The 14,944-nt window shown below is 43.8% G+C and overlaps 1 protein-coding gene across 1 annotated transcript in view; it reads right to left on the bottom strand.

Moving 5' to 3' along the window:
• Positions 1–388: 388 nt before the first annotated feature.
• The window catches only part of Apod (apolipoprotein D), a 27,768-nt gene continuing 13,212 nt past the window's right edge, over positions 389–14,944 (bottom strand). Inside the window, exons 3-5 of the mRNA XM_008839016.2 lie at positions 8,825–8,946; positions 4,168–4,256; positions 389–867 (exon numbers count right to left, since the gene is read on the bottom strand). Of these exons, the coding sequence (XP_008837238.1) occupies positions 632–867; positions 4,168–4,256; positions 8,825–8,946 (447 nt within the window). The 3' untranslated portion in view covers positions 389–631. The remainder of the gene's footprint in view (positions 868–4,167; positions 4,257–8,824; positions 8,947–14,944) is intronic.

Genomic DNA, 14,944 nt, shown 5'->3' with positions numbered 1-14,944 from the left:
ATTGAGGCCAGCCTGATCTACATAGTGAATTCCAGGCCAGCTGGGGCTACGGGGAAACCCTGTCTCAAAATAAATCCCCTTATCTTCTTCCTCAAATTCTCTTCTTTGCACAGACCCTCCTAGGATGGTCTTTCTTCAGCACTATTCTAAGACTTCCCATGAGAAAGCCAAAGCTTCAAGGAAACTTCTAGACAGAAACCAAAAGCCCCCAAAATATTACCCCTGTTATAGAACGAGACACTGGAGCCAAGTGACCAGAATCCGACTTTGTCACCAGCTTTCTCCTCACTTTAAACCGTTCAAAGCTGTTTTTCTCAATATAGCTGCTGAAGGGTTTCCGACCATCTGCTCATAATGAAACTCCCACAATAAGCCCAACTCCAGAATCCACTGTGAGCACAACTGATCAGCAACACATTTATTATTGGGCTAGGAGGGTAATAGCGTGGGGTCTGGCTGGGTTTGGGCCAGCTGTCTGTGAGTTCCTTCTATTGGCTTCTGCAGCCAAACTCCCCTCTGGTGCATGCAGTGGTGGCCACAGTGGCTTGGTTTGTCTTTATGAAGGACAGAACCAGGGAATGCAAAGCAAAAGAAGCAGCCTGGAGAGGGTGCAGCTCTCTCTAGAGTTTCCTTACAAGAAGTCTGGGCAATTCACTTGATCTGAGGTTGTCATTTTCTCAATGCTGATGTCATTAGAAGTCAGGATATCTTTCAGGTAGGTCACTGTTTCTGGAGGGAGATAAGGGTTTCTTCCCAGTATCCAAACATGATCCACATGAAAGAGCCAGATGATGGTGGTACAGGAATATACCAGGGCGTAATTCTCATAGTCAGTGGCCAGGATCCAGTATGGTGTGGGTGGCATCACTAAGAAACAGAGACAGCAACATGAAGAAGGACTGGGACAAGGGAAGCTACATCTCTAGGACTCTAGGGACCAAATCTCCAAGTTGGTGATTCTTAACTAGCTTCAGGCGGGAATCCCACGGGAGGTGTGAAAGCTACTAGGTCCACCTTCCATCGCCCTTCTCCAGCTTCAGTTCTGTGTGTGAGTGTGTGTGTGAGAGTGGGGCACACAGTACCCATAGAGGGCAGAAGACAACTTTTGTGGAGTTGGTTCCCTCTTCCAAGGTTTGCATGAGTTCTGGGGGGTCAAACTCAAGTCCTCAGGCTTGTGTGGCAAGCACCTTATCCATTGAGCAATCTCACTGACCCATTTTTATTCTAGAGACAGTCTTGCTTTATAATTGAGGTTGACCTATAACTCATGATCCTCCTCCCTCAGGCTCGTTAGCTTTGGGATTATAGCTATGCACCACTATGCCTGGTGATGGGTGTTATTTAAAAAAAAAATAAGAAACTTCCCAGTGATTCTAGTGTGTGTCGTGAACCTTATTGTGCCTTCCTCCCTGATAGTAGTGTGAAGTCATCTGGGATGATTAGGGGTTCAGGTGGGCTCCTTGAGCTGCACTAACACCAATGTGTATGGAGGAAACATTTAGCTAAGGAACAAGAGTGCATGAGTGTGAACCACTCCGCTTCCTGGAAAATCTGCTTGAGTGAAGAAGCAGAGACTGATGAAAGTTGTTTTTCCTTCCTGTGCGATTTTGGCAAATCCTTCTACTCTTAAGAATGCAGTGAGGTGGTTGGTCACAGGTTATAACCATTTTCCTACCAAAGCGCTCATAAAGGTTTTTTGATTGACACATGTAAAGTGTAAGAAGCCCAAGTTTAAAGAGGTTCTTAAAAGGAAAGATGGAGTATTCATCCTCTTTGGCTCGATATAGAAACTTCCTCTGTGAACTTGACCTCCACACTAGGCTCCTAGGTTTCAAATGTCCAGCCAGTTACCATGAAAACACAGGCCCAGAGGCCCAGCCATTGACATTTTTCCTACCTTAGTGTTTCTGTTTACAAATGTGGCAAGAGAAGATGCTTAGAAGAAGCTGGACAGTGAGACCTGGCAGACTATTGTCTGTAACTTACCTTTTAACACTGTTTCTCTCTCTGTCTCTCTTTCTCTGTCTCTATCTCTCTGTGTCTCTGTCTCTGTTTCTCTGTCTCTCTGCCTCACTCTCTTACACACACACACACACACACACACACACACACACACAGTGGTGGGGTGACTATCATCAATCCACTGTCTGTGACGCTCAGCTTCTCTGAGTATTCCATCTGGACTGAGAATGCTTCATCATGGCTTGAGTTTCAGAAAAACACACCTCCACCTCTTGCAGCAGCAGAAGTGTGTCTCAAACACACCCCAGGCATACTGTCTGCCCCCCGTCATGGGGTCTAGTTTTCAAGAATAAATTTACTCAGCAGTTCCTCTTAATGCAGAAAACATCCACATCTTTCTTTATTAGAAAATGATGCTGGTCTCCTATTGCTTATGGACACCTCAGTGCAAACTTGCTAACATTGGGGGGGGGGTGCTTAATCCTGTACCCTCCCCAGCTCTAGGCTTATTTATCTAGGCATCTCCTATGCTATTCTCTCTACTTGGAACATCCATCCTTTCCCATAAGCTCCCATATACCCTAGAGTGCCAAACACAACCACTGAAGCCCCCCATTCCAAATAAATCTCTTTCTCTTCATCTTCTGCAGCAAACAGCTCCTGCCTCTCTTTTAGCTCTCGTCCCAGAGTTCCTTATGTGGCCTGCGTATATGATATTTAACCTTTATGCCCATCCTCATCTCTTTCCCATCCATGTTATGAGAAAAACTTTCACATGAGGGTTTGTAGACTCAGGGTCACGTCTAGCTTTACCTCTAATTAGCTCAGTGCTTACCCACATTGTCCTGCAATTCAACTTCCTTGTTTGCAAAAATGACCAGAGAAACAAACATGCATGCGCAAAGCCCCTGACAGAGCACGTCTAGTTTATCTTCACAGTGCTGGATAGCTGCCCCTAGTTCGTGTGGGTCATTTGTGTGGGTCATTTGTGTGGGAAGAGCTGTTTTAGCTCCCAGCATTCCTTTCTTGGTTTGTAAATAAAAACTACCTCTCTGCCTTACTCTAAAGACTTGACTGGTGTGTATGTGAGAGGAGGGTGGCAGTGTGGGGTTTGGGTGGTGCTGACTCTTGCAGCTGGTGTCAGTGTATGCCCTGTGGGAAGGAAGAGGGATTTCCAAGCACTTTGAGCATGAGGAAACCTCACAGGTTTGAGCTGAGCTGAATTCACTAGTGTATCTACATACAGTAGCAGAAAAACTAACATCTGCTACTTTCTTTTGGTTTTTTTTTTTTCTTTTCTTTTTGTCTTTTTGGACTTTTTGAGACAGGGTCTCCCTGTAGCCCCAGCTGTCCTGGAACTCACTATGTAGACCAGGCTGGCCTTGGACTCACAGAAATCTACCTGCCTCTGCAGGTCACCATACCCGACACATCGGCTACTTTCTAAGCTACCTGTGTCCATTCCCTGGTTAGCTCGGCACTGAGAGGGGAGATGCTGGGATTCATAACCCTCAGAGTCCCAGCAAGGTGACTGGAGGTGGCAAACCAGGCCTCACGCTCTCCTTTACTGTTGTCAATTATTTATTTTTATTATGCGTATGAGTGTTCTGCCTGCACGTATGTAAGTGCACTTGTGTTGTACAATGCCTGTGAAGGCCAGAAGATGGTGTCAGATCCCCTGGAACTGGAGTTACAGATGGCTGTCAGTCACCATGTGGGTGCTGAGAACCAAACCTATGTCCTCTGGAAGAGCAGCCACTGCTCTTAACCACTGAACCATCTCTCCAACCCCTTTCTCATCATCTTTTGCCTCAGCTTTTGCACATGCCAATTGTTCTGCTAACATCAACTAATCTAGGGGCCTCCATTTCCCTGAGAAATCAGATTGTATTAGGTCTCCTGTTCATGCCATTAGATGCTTCTCTGTGAGCGTCACCTGCAGAAACACTGCAGAGTCTCCTGGCTCCTCATCAGTATCTACATGGGATGTCTGACCAGCTCAGTGTTACCTGTCACTGCATCCCACATGCATTCCAGTGCCTAGCCTAGGGCATGGTGCACAGTAGGTACTCAAAAAGTGATCATGTATTGATTCGAACCCCAATGATGGCACTCAGACATGATAGAAACACTCAAGCACCCGGCTCTAGCCTCCCATTTGCATATCTCCTCTCCCTGAAGCTTCCTGAGAGCAGTGGTACTTACACTGAAAAAACTTTACTCCTAGCTTGGCGGGCTCAGAGACGTTGCTTTGCATGGCTTCAACTTCAATTTGATTCACAGTTCCATCAGGTCTGCAGTGAGAAGGGTGGGAGGAGGGAGAAGGAAAGGGGGAAAAAGACGGCTAATTGGAGACTGAAAATCAATGAAAGGCAAGATTTGTGCCCTAAGGACCATGGTGGCCAGTGTGGTGTGGTGATCTCTGGCCAGACCTGGTTCCAGTCCCTGACATTTCCTGTGACTGTTTGAGACTCAGTGAGGAAGACAGCCCCCCTCCGAAAAGTCACTACTATGGAAATGCTCCAGGACTGGATTATATGTTAGGCCTTTGCACTACAACACTGTGTTCCTGATTATCTACCATTTGCCTTTCAGGCACTTCCTGCTCCTAGGCTCCAGAGAGAGGGAATGAAAGAGAAGGGGAAAATAAACCAAACAACCCTCAAACAAAGAAGAGCCATTTCTTTAGAGAGGAACAAAGAAATGAGGAGAAACTTGATCACTGAGTAACATAAAGCAGCACCCACACCCCACAGCCCCCACTCCTGCATGTGTCTCAGTGATGTCTATCAGAGCTCTGAACCCCCTCTAGCTCAGCTAGCATCCAAGTGAGTATGGGAGATTTTGAAGTAGGAAAGGTTGGCAAAGAGTTAATGAGGACACAGTGACCTCACCTGTGTGCCTGAGATGAGCCCAGATCTCACAGATGTAATTGTGAAGAAACATACATCTTATAATTGATATATCTGACATTTATCATTGGCAAAGCCAGTCCTTCCTAATGGTATATAAAATGGTATCAGAACTTAAGTGTGATGATATTGCCACAAAGGAGGTACTCAGACCCTTCTGAAAAGACTAACTCCCATTGACCCTATGAACCCAGAGGAGGGGAGAAAGCCTTGGAGAAAGGGGACAGGGAAGGGACGTGTCTAGGCATCAGAGTATTTCTGGGGAGGTAGCCTGTCCATCAATCCTCAAGCAGGGCAAACAGACTGAAAGGAGAGCAATCATGTGTGTGATTACACACAGTAGGTTATAGCTGAGAGAATGCTCTAAAAACCAGACCCCAAGCAAGCTAAGGGAAGCTGGGTTGTGTTGTCTGTTCCATGTAGGGCTGGAGACCATGCTCTGTTAGCTCACCTAGAACACAGACAGCTGTGGAAAATGATCTGTTCCCTTCTGCAAATGGTAGGTTAGCAACAAACCAGGCTCTTCTATTCACTATCACTTGTGTTTTGCTCCAGAATAGTTTTAAATTTTTTTTATTTATTATTTTTATTTTATGTCTATGAGTGTATTGCTTGCATGCAAGTAAGTGCGCCCATATTGGGCAATGCCTTTGGAGATCACAAGAGAGTGTCAGATTCCCCTGGAAGTAGAGTTACAGATGGTTGTTAGCCACCATGTGGGTGCTGGGAACTGAACTTGAGTCCTCTGCAAGAGCAGCCAGCACTCTTAACTGCTGAGCCGTCTCTCCAGTTTAACTCCAGAATAATTTTTAAAACATTAGTCTCATCATAAATCCACAATTTGTTCCTGGGAAAATGCATTTGTATTTTCTTTTTAAGTTTTTTTATTACATTGATTGATTGACTGATTGATTGACTGATTGTGTGTGTGTGTGCGTGTTCCATGACATGTGTGTGGAGGACAGAAGACAACTTGTGGGAGTTGGTTCCACCATGTGAATCTGCTTGGTAGCAGGTGCCTTTATTTGCTAAGTCATCTTCCAGGCTCACATTTGTGGTTTCAAGGGTAGCAACAGCTTAACTATAAAAAGGTCATTGTAGTCCCAGCGCTTGGGAGGCAGAGGCAGGCGGATCTCTGTGAGTTCAAGGCCAGCCTGGTCTACATAGTGAGTTCCAGGACAGCTGGGGCCATAGGGAGACCCTTTTCACCAAAAAAAAAAAAAAAAAAAAAAAGGTCATGTTGTCATGTTTATTAAATGATTACTACATGCCAAACTCTGTTCTAAGAGCCTTCTGAGTCTTACCTTGTTTAATGCTTAAACAGTCTCAGGGAGGTTGCTTCTATTATTATGGTCTACATAATGATCCTTGCTAATATAAGATTGTATACTAAGAGGCAGACTCCTGATTTAAGACCAGACAGCCAAACGCCAAAGCCTGAGCCCTTTGATCTTCCGAGTCAACTATTTTGGGCCCTCAAATTCTCAAACACTGGCTGAGAATTCCTTTATCCCAACTCCCTCCATTTAAGGGATTACATGGGTTTGAGATCTGTGTCATAGACTCTTAGTCTTAAAATGAGACAAAATATTTCACTGAAATGAGGTCATTCCAACTCTGTTGCCTGCTATGGTTTGGCTAAATGTCCCCCAAAGGACACGTTAAAGGCTTGGTCTCCAGGGTGGTGCTTAGGAGGTGGAAGAACTGGGAGATGACGCTGAGAGAAGGTCAATGGGGTTGTGCCTTCAAAGAGACTAGTCTCTTCCTGTTTCTTTTTCCTGCCTCCTGAGGTTAATTGTTTTTTTCTACCCCATGCTCCACCATGATGCACCACCTCACCAGAGCCTCAAAGAATGGGGTCACTTGATTCCAGCAAGAAACCTCCAGAACCGTGAGCTCAAATCAACCTTTTCTCTTTATCCTAAGGGCCTCAGGAATTTCACTATGACGAGGGACAGGTGACTAATGCAGGGCCTGTATAATTCCTGGGAGATCCCTGGCAAGGACATCTCAATGGCTGCAGCCTTTCCTGCAGCCTTCTCCTGGGACTCTGAAAGAAGCCGGAGTTTTCTCAGAGGCCCTCAAGCTCCCTTCTTTGCTTCTCTGACTTGTTCAGGGCAGGAGTCAGCTGGCTGCACTCTGGCTCATATGGGGTTAGTGGATGATGTCATGGCCACAGAGAACCTCTGTGAGCCTAGCAACTTCTGGGCTGGTATAGATGTTTTCTTGGAGTTGAACACAGTTCTCAGGTCCTGTAGAGAACAGGAAGAGCAGCCCTTCCTTCCAGCCTTGTTTTTACCTGTTTCTGCTCTCTTCCTCCTTCCACTTCTCCTGAGTTCAAGGCTTGATCACCTATCATTGGTGCGATCCTATGGCAAGTTACTTTATCTCTCTGTACCTAAGTTTTCTCACCCATGAAAATGAGGTCAATAATATAATAATTTCTCACCCACAAATGAATCTATGGTAGTATTAACTTCAGCTATGTTGTGGAGATTTATATATATATTATATATATGTTATATTATATATATATATAATATATATATATATATACGCAGAGAGGGAGAGAGAGAAAAAGAGAGAGAGAGTCTTGAATATAGTAAACACCTAAATGTGTGTTAAATATGTTTGCTGGTGCTGTGATCTTTGGTAAGGGAAGGTAAGCAGGAAGGACCTCATCCTGGGTCTCTTCATGTTTATTTTCCAAAGTGTAAATTTTTGGAATTCAATGTTCAATACCCTCAATGACAGAAGTGTATACTTCTAAAAGATACCCTGTTAACATAAGCTAGAGAGTACATATATAGGTATAGTATCTGATGCTTGCTTAATAAGAAAAAGAGGTTTCTGAGGCTGGAGATATACCTTAGTTGGTAGAGTGCTTGCTTTGCATGCAGAAAGCTCTGAGTTCAGTCATTAATATTGCATAAAGGAGGCTTGGTAGTCCACCCTTGTAATCCTAGAACTCAGGAGGTAGAGGCAGGAGGATCAGAAATTTAAGGGTATCCTTGACTACACAGTATTTAAAGGCCAGCCTGAGTTACATAAGACCCTATATCAAAAGAGAAGAGGAGAGAAAAGAAACAAGAAGAGAAGGAAAAGGAAGGGCTGGAGAGATGGCTTAATGGTTAAGAGCACTTGCTGTTCCAGAGAGCTGGAGCTGGGTTCCTAGCACCCACATCAGGTGGCTCACAACTGCCTGACTCCAGCATCAGAGGATCTCTTGCCCTCCTCCAGACTCCATAAGCATCTGCACTCACTCGTACTACCTCCCCTTGCCAGCATAGACACATTAAAAAAATCTCTGTCAGGCATGGTGGCCTTTAATCTCAGCACGCAAGAGGCAGATGCAGGTGGGTCTCTGTGAAATCAAGGCCAACCTGGTCTGCATAGTGAGTTCCAGGCCAGCCAGGACTACAAAAAGATATGACTCAAAAATAAATAAATAAATAAATAAATAAATAAATAAATAAATAAATAAATAAACAACAACAAAAACATCTAAAACAAATTCGAAAGAAAGAAAAGTAAGTTCCTGCCCAGGAAATCTGACTGAAGGTGGGATGAATTGTGGGGGGTTGGGGGGAAGGGGGTGGATGAGATCCCAGTGTGTGAAAATATTCAGGCAAACTGGATGGCCTCTGCAAGTTTACGGACAGAAAGGGCTTCTTTCTTGGTTTGGAGGTCAGGCAAGGTGACCTGATGTTCTTTGATACCAGAGTCTGTTTTGCAATGCAAGCAGGGGTACTGACACTTTGGGCCACTGTTGATTCCCCAGTGTCTCTCTCAGTATCTAGCATTCAGTAGGTGCCTGGCAATGATTAAGGGAACGAATGCCCTCCAGTTCTGATCCTCCTGCCTGGCCTGAGCAATCTGCACCTCTTCACAGCCCCAGCCTATATGAACACCAAGCATGGTCACACAGGCAGGCCTGTGCAGTCACTCACCTCATCTCCTGATTTAGTACTTTGATGTTTCCGTTTTCCATCAGTGAGTAGTTGGCTTGATTGCAGACTCCTTTCTCAAAACTCACTGGGCTCTTCTCAATTTCATACCATCTTCCAAGATACTGCAAAGATAACAAGCAGAGCAAAACCCAGGGACTCTCGGGGGACCGAGGACGCTTTCTCATTGTTGTCTTTCAGCAAAGAGCCCTTTCCTGGGGGAAACCAGGCAAAATGAGCTGCATTGTCCATGGCCAACTGAGCAAGTGACTGATTCACAAGAGAGTAAGTGAATCAGATGTGTGGCACTGGTTGAAGGCTACATTCTATTCCTAAAGGGCTTCTTATTTAGACATGTTCTCAGTAGCCTCTTCAGCCAAACCGGTGTGAAATTCTAACCTCTGTGAAAGGAAGGGATTGTCTAGATAATGGAAAGTACCTTTCACTTCCAGCATTTGATGATTCTACAAAGCATCTTTCAATTTTGTGTAACTCAGACATGTTGGCAGTGGAGTGCTAGGGCTCAGAGTTGATTTAGTGTCCTTGTGTGACCCTGCACAGAAAGTTGGTCATAAAGGACTTAGAAGATCTGTGTCACCCTTCTGCTACGCGCTTGCTTAGTTTGTAACTTTGGGTGTTTCATGTCAACTTTAAGGAAGGGCCATGGTACACAAAGGAAAGTACACTCTTTCTCAGAGCAGTCTCATGTTGCTATAGCCACATGCAGAGATTGTACCAATTCACAAGCTCTGAGGAGGCCAGTTTGGTAATGCTGAACAAAACTAAAAAGTACATTTGTCTTTAGCCCAGTAAGTTCACTTCTAGGAATGCATCTCCTGCTATAAAAATGATGCATGTGTGCATATAAAGTTATTTTTAACAATAAACAGTCTAGTGAGCATTAGCAGGGGCTGGGGAAATAAGTGATGGAGCATCATCCAATGGAATTTTATGCATCATCTTTAAGAGAGTGATACACAATTGTCTCTAAGATATATCTAAAGGATAAAGAGCTAAGAGCCAGGTTTGAAATGGTGTATATCTTATGCTACCTTTTGTGTATCAACAGGGGAAAGTTTATTGTATTGGATTTCTATTGCTGCTGTAATAAATTGCAAGCCTAAACTGCACAGATTTATTATTCTGCGGATGTATAAACCAGAGTCAGATCCTACTCTTACTAGGTTAAAACTGAGATGTGAGTTCCCTTCCTTCCTGAGGCTCTGAGGAAGAGTCAGCTTCCTTCCCTAGGTCACCCAGTTTCCTGGACTTGGGACCCCTCCATTTTCAAGGTCAGCAAACATCATACTGCATCTCCCGATTTTCCTGCCTTCATCAAAGCTCTCTCTCTCTCTCTAACTACAGCTAGCAAGGTGTCTCTGCTTTAAAGAATTTGTGATTAGACTTGGTCCACCTACCTGGACAATCAAGCTAATCTGGCCACCTTAGGTCCACCAGTTATCTATATACATCCCCCTTTCCATGTAAAGTAACATGTTCACAGGTTAGGCAATATGCCACAAGCATCTTGGGAAGCTATTATTCTGACTACACAGTCATATACATATTTGTTTGCATATGTGTACATTGTCTAAAAAAGATACTTAATACATTGTTTTTACTAGTTGCTCCTGGGAGACCAAACTGAGGTACAAAGGAGACTAAGGGAAACTTTTCTTTTTTAAAATTAACTTATTTATATTCTAAACTTTTATTTTATTTTAACTTTTTAAAAAATTTTATTTATTTATTTTTTCATTTTACATGTGTGCATTTATTGCCTGCATGTAGGTAAGTGCACCCATGTCGTGCAATGCCTGCAGAGGTCAGAAGAGGCTGTTGGATCCCCTGGGACTGGAGTTATGGATAGTTGTTAGCTGCCATGTGGGTGCTGGGATTCGAACCCTGGTGTTCTGCAAGAACAACCAGTGTTCTTAACCACTGAGCCATCTCTCCAGCCCCTAAATTTTTATTTTATTTATTTTATTATTTTATGTGTATGAATGTATTGCCTGCATGTATGTAAGTGCACCTATGTCATGCAATGCCTGAGGAGGTCAGAAGAGGGTGTCAGAGTCCCCTGGAACTGGGGTTACAGATGCTTGTTAGCCACAATGTGGATGCTGGGAATGGAACCTGGGTCCTCTGCAAAAGCAGTCAGTGCTGTTAACCACTGGGCTATCTGTCCAGTCCCCTAACTTATTTATTTTTATTTAATGTGTATGAGTGTTATGCCTGCCTGTTGTGCAATGCCCTCAGAGGCCAGAAGGGCATCAGAGGAACTAGAGTACTAGAGTTACAGACAATTGTTCACTGTCACATGAGTGCTGGGAATTGAACCAGGTCCTCTGCAAGAGCAGCCAGTGTTCTTAACCTCCAGTCCCAGGGGGAACTTTTCATTGTATGCTCTACTGTACATTTAGTTTTTTGGTTTTTCTCTGTTGTTCCCCCTACCCCTACTCCATGGTGCTAGGGACACAATAAAGACCTCATACTAGGCATATGCTCTACCACTGAGCTATGCACCCAGCTTCTTTTGCACCTTTAGAATTTTGAACTACTTGAATACATTTGCTTAGTCAAAATAGTAAATAAAATCATTTTATAAATTTAAAAATATATGACTTAACAAACAAAGGATGTATGTACCTTCAAAACGTCAGAAACCGTACTGCCTCAATTACACATTTCCCACTCATTTAGTAAAACACAACTATTGATTAAAACCACTGAATCTTGGCATAGGCTTGTAAGCTCAGTACTTGAAAGGTAGAAGCAGGAGGATCAGGAGTTCATGGTCAGCATCAGAGATATAGAGAGTTCAAGGCCAGCCTAGGCTACATGATACTCTGTCTCAAAAAAACAAAACAAAAAAAACCCCACTGAACTTAACATTCATTTAAAACACCAAAGAACAAGGCCAACTGTCTTCATAAACATCCTCAGAAAAAGCTCCTTTTAATAGTTTAGTTAACATAGCTCTTTCCAGTTCAAGTGATTCTAGTCATCCGTAAGAGCAAGGAAATCGGGTGAGAGATTGTGGGCCATGTTCTGCTCCCTTATGATCCCATGTGACTTCTGTAAGTTCTCTTAATTATTGCAGTTTCTCTATCTAAAGAAAAATCAATGTTTAAAAAAAAAACAACGGAAAAGAAGTAAAGCTATCTTCGCTTGAAGGTGTCATATTTATGTGAAGAAGTCCTAAGGAATTGTTTTTGAGTGACTTTGAACTTCTGATCCTCTTGCTAGGATTAGAGATGTTCCACTACCATGCTCAGTTTATCTGGTGCTGAGAATCAAACGCAGGGCTTTATGCACTCTACTGACTAAGCTGTATCTCCAGCTCCCATAAGGAATATTTAAAAAACAAAATTTTTTTTAATGTGTATGAGTGCATGTATATAAGTGTGCCCATGTCTGTGCAATGCCCACAGAGGTCAGATGAGGGTGTTGGATACCCCAGGAACTGGAGTTACAGATGGTTGTTGCCACCTTGTGGGTTCTGGGAATCGAACCCAGGTCCTCTGCAAAACCAGCCTGCACTTTTTTTTAAGCTGTCTAAATGTTTTTATTGGGACTCACTTTTCTGATTTGTTATTTATTACCACACTGGCAAGCCTGGTTTACAGGAAGTATACATATTTTCGTAAAACAATTGAGTTCAACCCACATTTGGTTGTGTTAATAGTTGTTTCCAAAAATTGCAGCTGGTTTGCCTTTTCCTAATTCATCTCTAAGTTGAGGACCATGTTGGATGGTCAGAGCACAGACTTGATTGTGTGTAATTATTGTATAAATATTTTAATGGCATATAAAATAAGTACATTCTTTGTATTTTGAAACAAAAATGATCACATACTGCCTTTCACATTTTTGCTGCCTGTGGCACCCTTTTTAAAAAAGATTCTTGTGGGCCTGGAGAGATGGCTCAGCAGTTAAGAGCACTGACTGCTCTTGAAGAGGACCCAGGTTCAATTCCCAGCACCCACACGGCGGCTACGAACCGTCCTTAACTCCAGTTCCAGGAAAATCCGAAGCCCTCTTCTGACCTCCGTGGCATTGCACGACGTGGGTGCACTCACATACATGCAGGTAGTACACTCATACACATAAAAAAAGACTGTCACATACTAAAGTAGTGTACATATATACAAACATTACCTCCTTTGTTGTACAGTTGTAATAGACCAGACTGAAGATTTTATTTTTTTGTGTGCTTTTTAGAGAAAATTAATAAAGAAAATCTTGCTTATGTGATTACAATGTATTTGTGTAACTTATTTACTTTTAAATGTTCTTCTGCATCTTAACACTGTTGCAGTACACGCCTTTAACCCCAGCACTCGGAAGGTAGAGGCAGGCAGATTCTCTGTAAGTTCAAGGCCAGCCTGGTCTGCATAGTGAGCTCCAAGCCAGCTGGGGCTACTGGAGGACCTGTCTCAAAAGGACCAAAATAATAATAATAATAATAATAAATAATCAAATTCATTTGCATTTCTTCTATGGTTGGATGGAACCATGGTTCAATACTTTTTCCCCTATGATGTTTCATGTTATAAACTGCATAGGTGAAAAATGTACATTAAGTAATTTTACATACCTGTACAACCATATTTAGCCTATATATTGCTCAAGTAAAGTTTAAATCAGTCACTTTTTACTGTGAGTTTCTGGCACAACTTTCCTGGGTGCAATACTGTGATTCTCAGTTCTCTCCCTGGATCTCTCTATGGCTTGGCTTAGCACTGTGTGATGGAAGGGTGGATGGGAATCTTTGGACTCTGCAGAATCTTCAGTATTCCCCAATAACAGCCAGTAACCACTGAGGCATCTCTCCAGCCCCTCCCCTAAGGAATCCTTAAAAAAAAAAAAACAACACTATTGAAATAATGAGTTTGGCAAAGTTGAAAGAGATGTAAGATCAGTCAATATATGAGGGGCTGGAGAGAGGATTCAGTAATTAAGAGCACTTTGCTGCTCTTATAGAAGAATTGAGTTCAGTTTCCAGCACTCATATTAGACAACTTAACCCACCTGTACCTCCAGCTCCAGGGGGATTTGATGTCTTTGGCCTCTATGGGCACCTGAACTCATGTGTACATATACACACACACACACACACATTAAAAAAATGATATTTAGCTCACCTCCCTCTGCTTCCTTGGGCCTGCACGACCCACAGGCCTGTCTCCCAGGTACCAGACTGGTGGAACTAACCTTCTTGGATGTTTAACCGACATACTTTGAAGCCTATAATAATTTGGTCAGAGGGACATAAAGGACAGTTTTTGCTCCTTGCCCTCCTAGGTTGACTAGTTCCAGGGGATTATGAGCATCTCTCAAAATATCCTGTAATTGCTCTGCTTCCCTGGGCCTGCAGGAACAGCAGCAGGCCTCTCTCCTACCCACAGGCCTCTTTCAGGGGTAAGTCCATTGCGCCCTCAGTGCCGTGACACCCCCAGCCTCGTTAACCCTCCCATCTCCACCACCATTCTCTCCGAGTTTGCGCCCTGCCCCATTCCTTGTCTTGGGGCCCCAGACACCTGGGGAACCAATACTGCTCCCTGATCCTATCCATCCTGACCAAGGTAGTGCCTTCTCTGGGCCCCAGGAGCACTGCTTCTGGGCCTGGCCCCAACCTCAACTCCCTCTGCTTCCCTGGGCCTGCACCACCAGCCTGTCTCTTTCTGGGGCGCTGGGGCTGACCTTTCCTCTTCCTGATCCTTTGCATCCAGACCAACCCAGCTCCTCAGTGCAGTCCCCAGGAGGCGTTGGGGCCTCTTACTGCCCCATCTGCCTTTGCATCTTTACGTGGCATGGCCACCAGCTGCCCTAGACCAGCGTCTTTCCTGGGCCAGGGTCCCAGGCCAGTTAACCCCCAAATTCCTGAGGCCAAAATTGTTCCTGGAGGGATCCAGACCTTAGGAGAAAGCCTGAAAACATCTGACACTCACCAGAATTGGGCCTCTGTGGGAACTCCTGAAGACAAAAGCAATCTGGCCACTCCAATATAAAATCAAAAGAGAGAACCTGAAGCTTAGACCAACCAGCTTTTCATGCCCAAAAAGCAAACCACAAAGACACATAAAGTTCACAAAAAGAAGCAGACCTAAACTTGAAGGC

This window comes from Nannospalax galili, unplaced genomic scaffold, assembly GCF_000622305.1.
Source record: "Nannospalax galili isolate Female #2095 unplaced genomic scaffold, S.galili_v1.0 scaffold2259, whole genome shotgun sequence".
Classification (NCBI taxonomy): Eukaryota; Metazoa; Chordata; class Mammalia; order Rodentia; family Spalacidae; genus Nannospalax; species Nannospalax galili.
The sequence above is the reverse complement of the archived record's forward strand: the minus strand, read 5'-3'. Positions and strand labels throughout refer to the sequence as shown.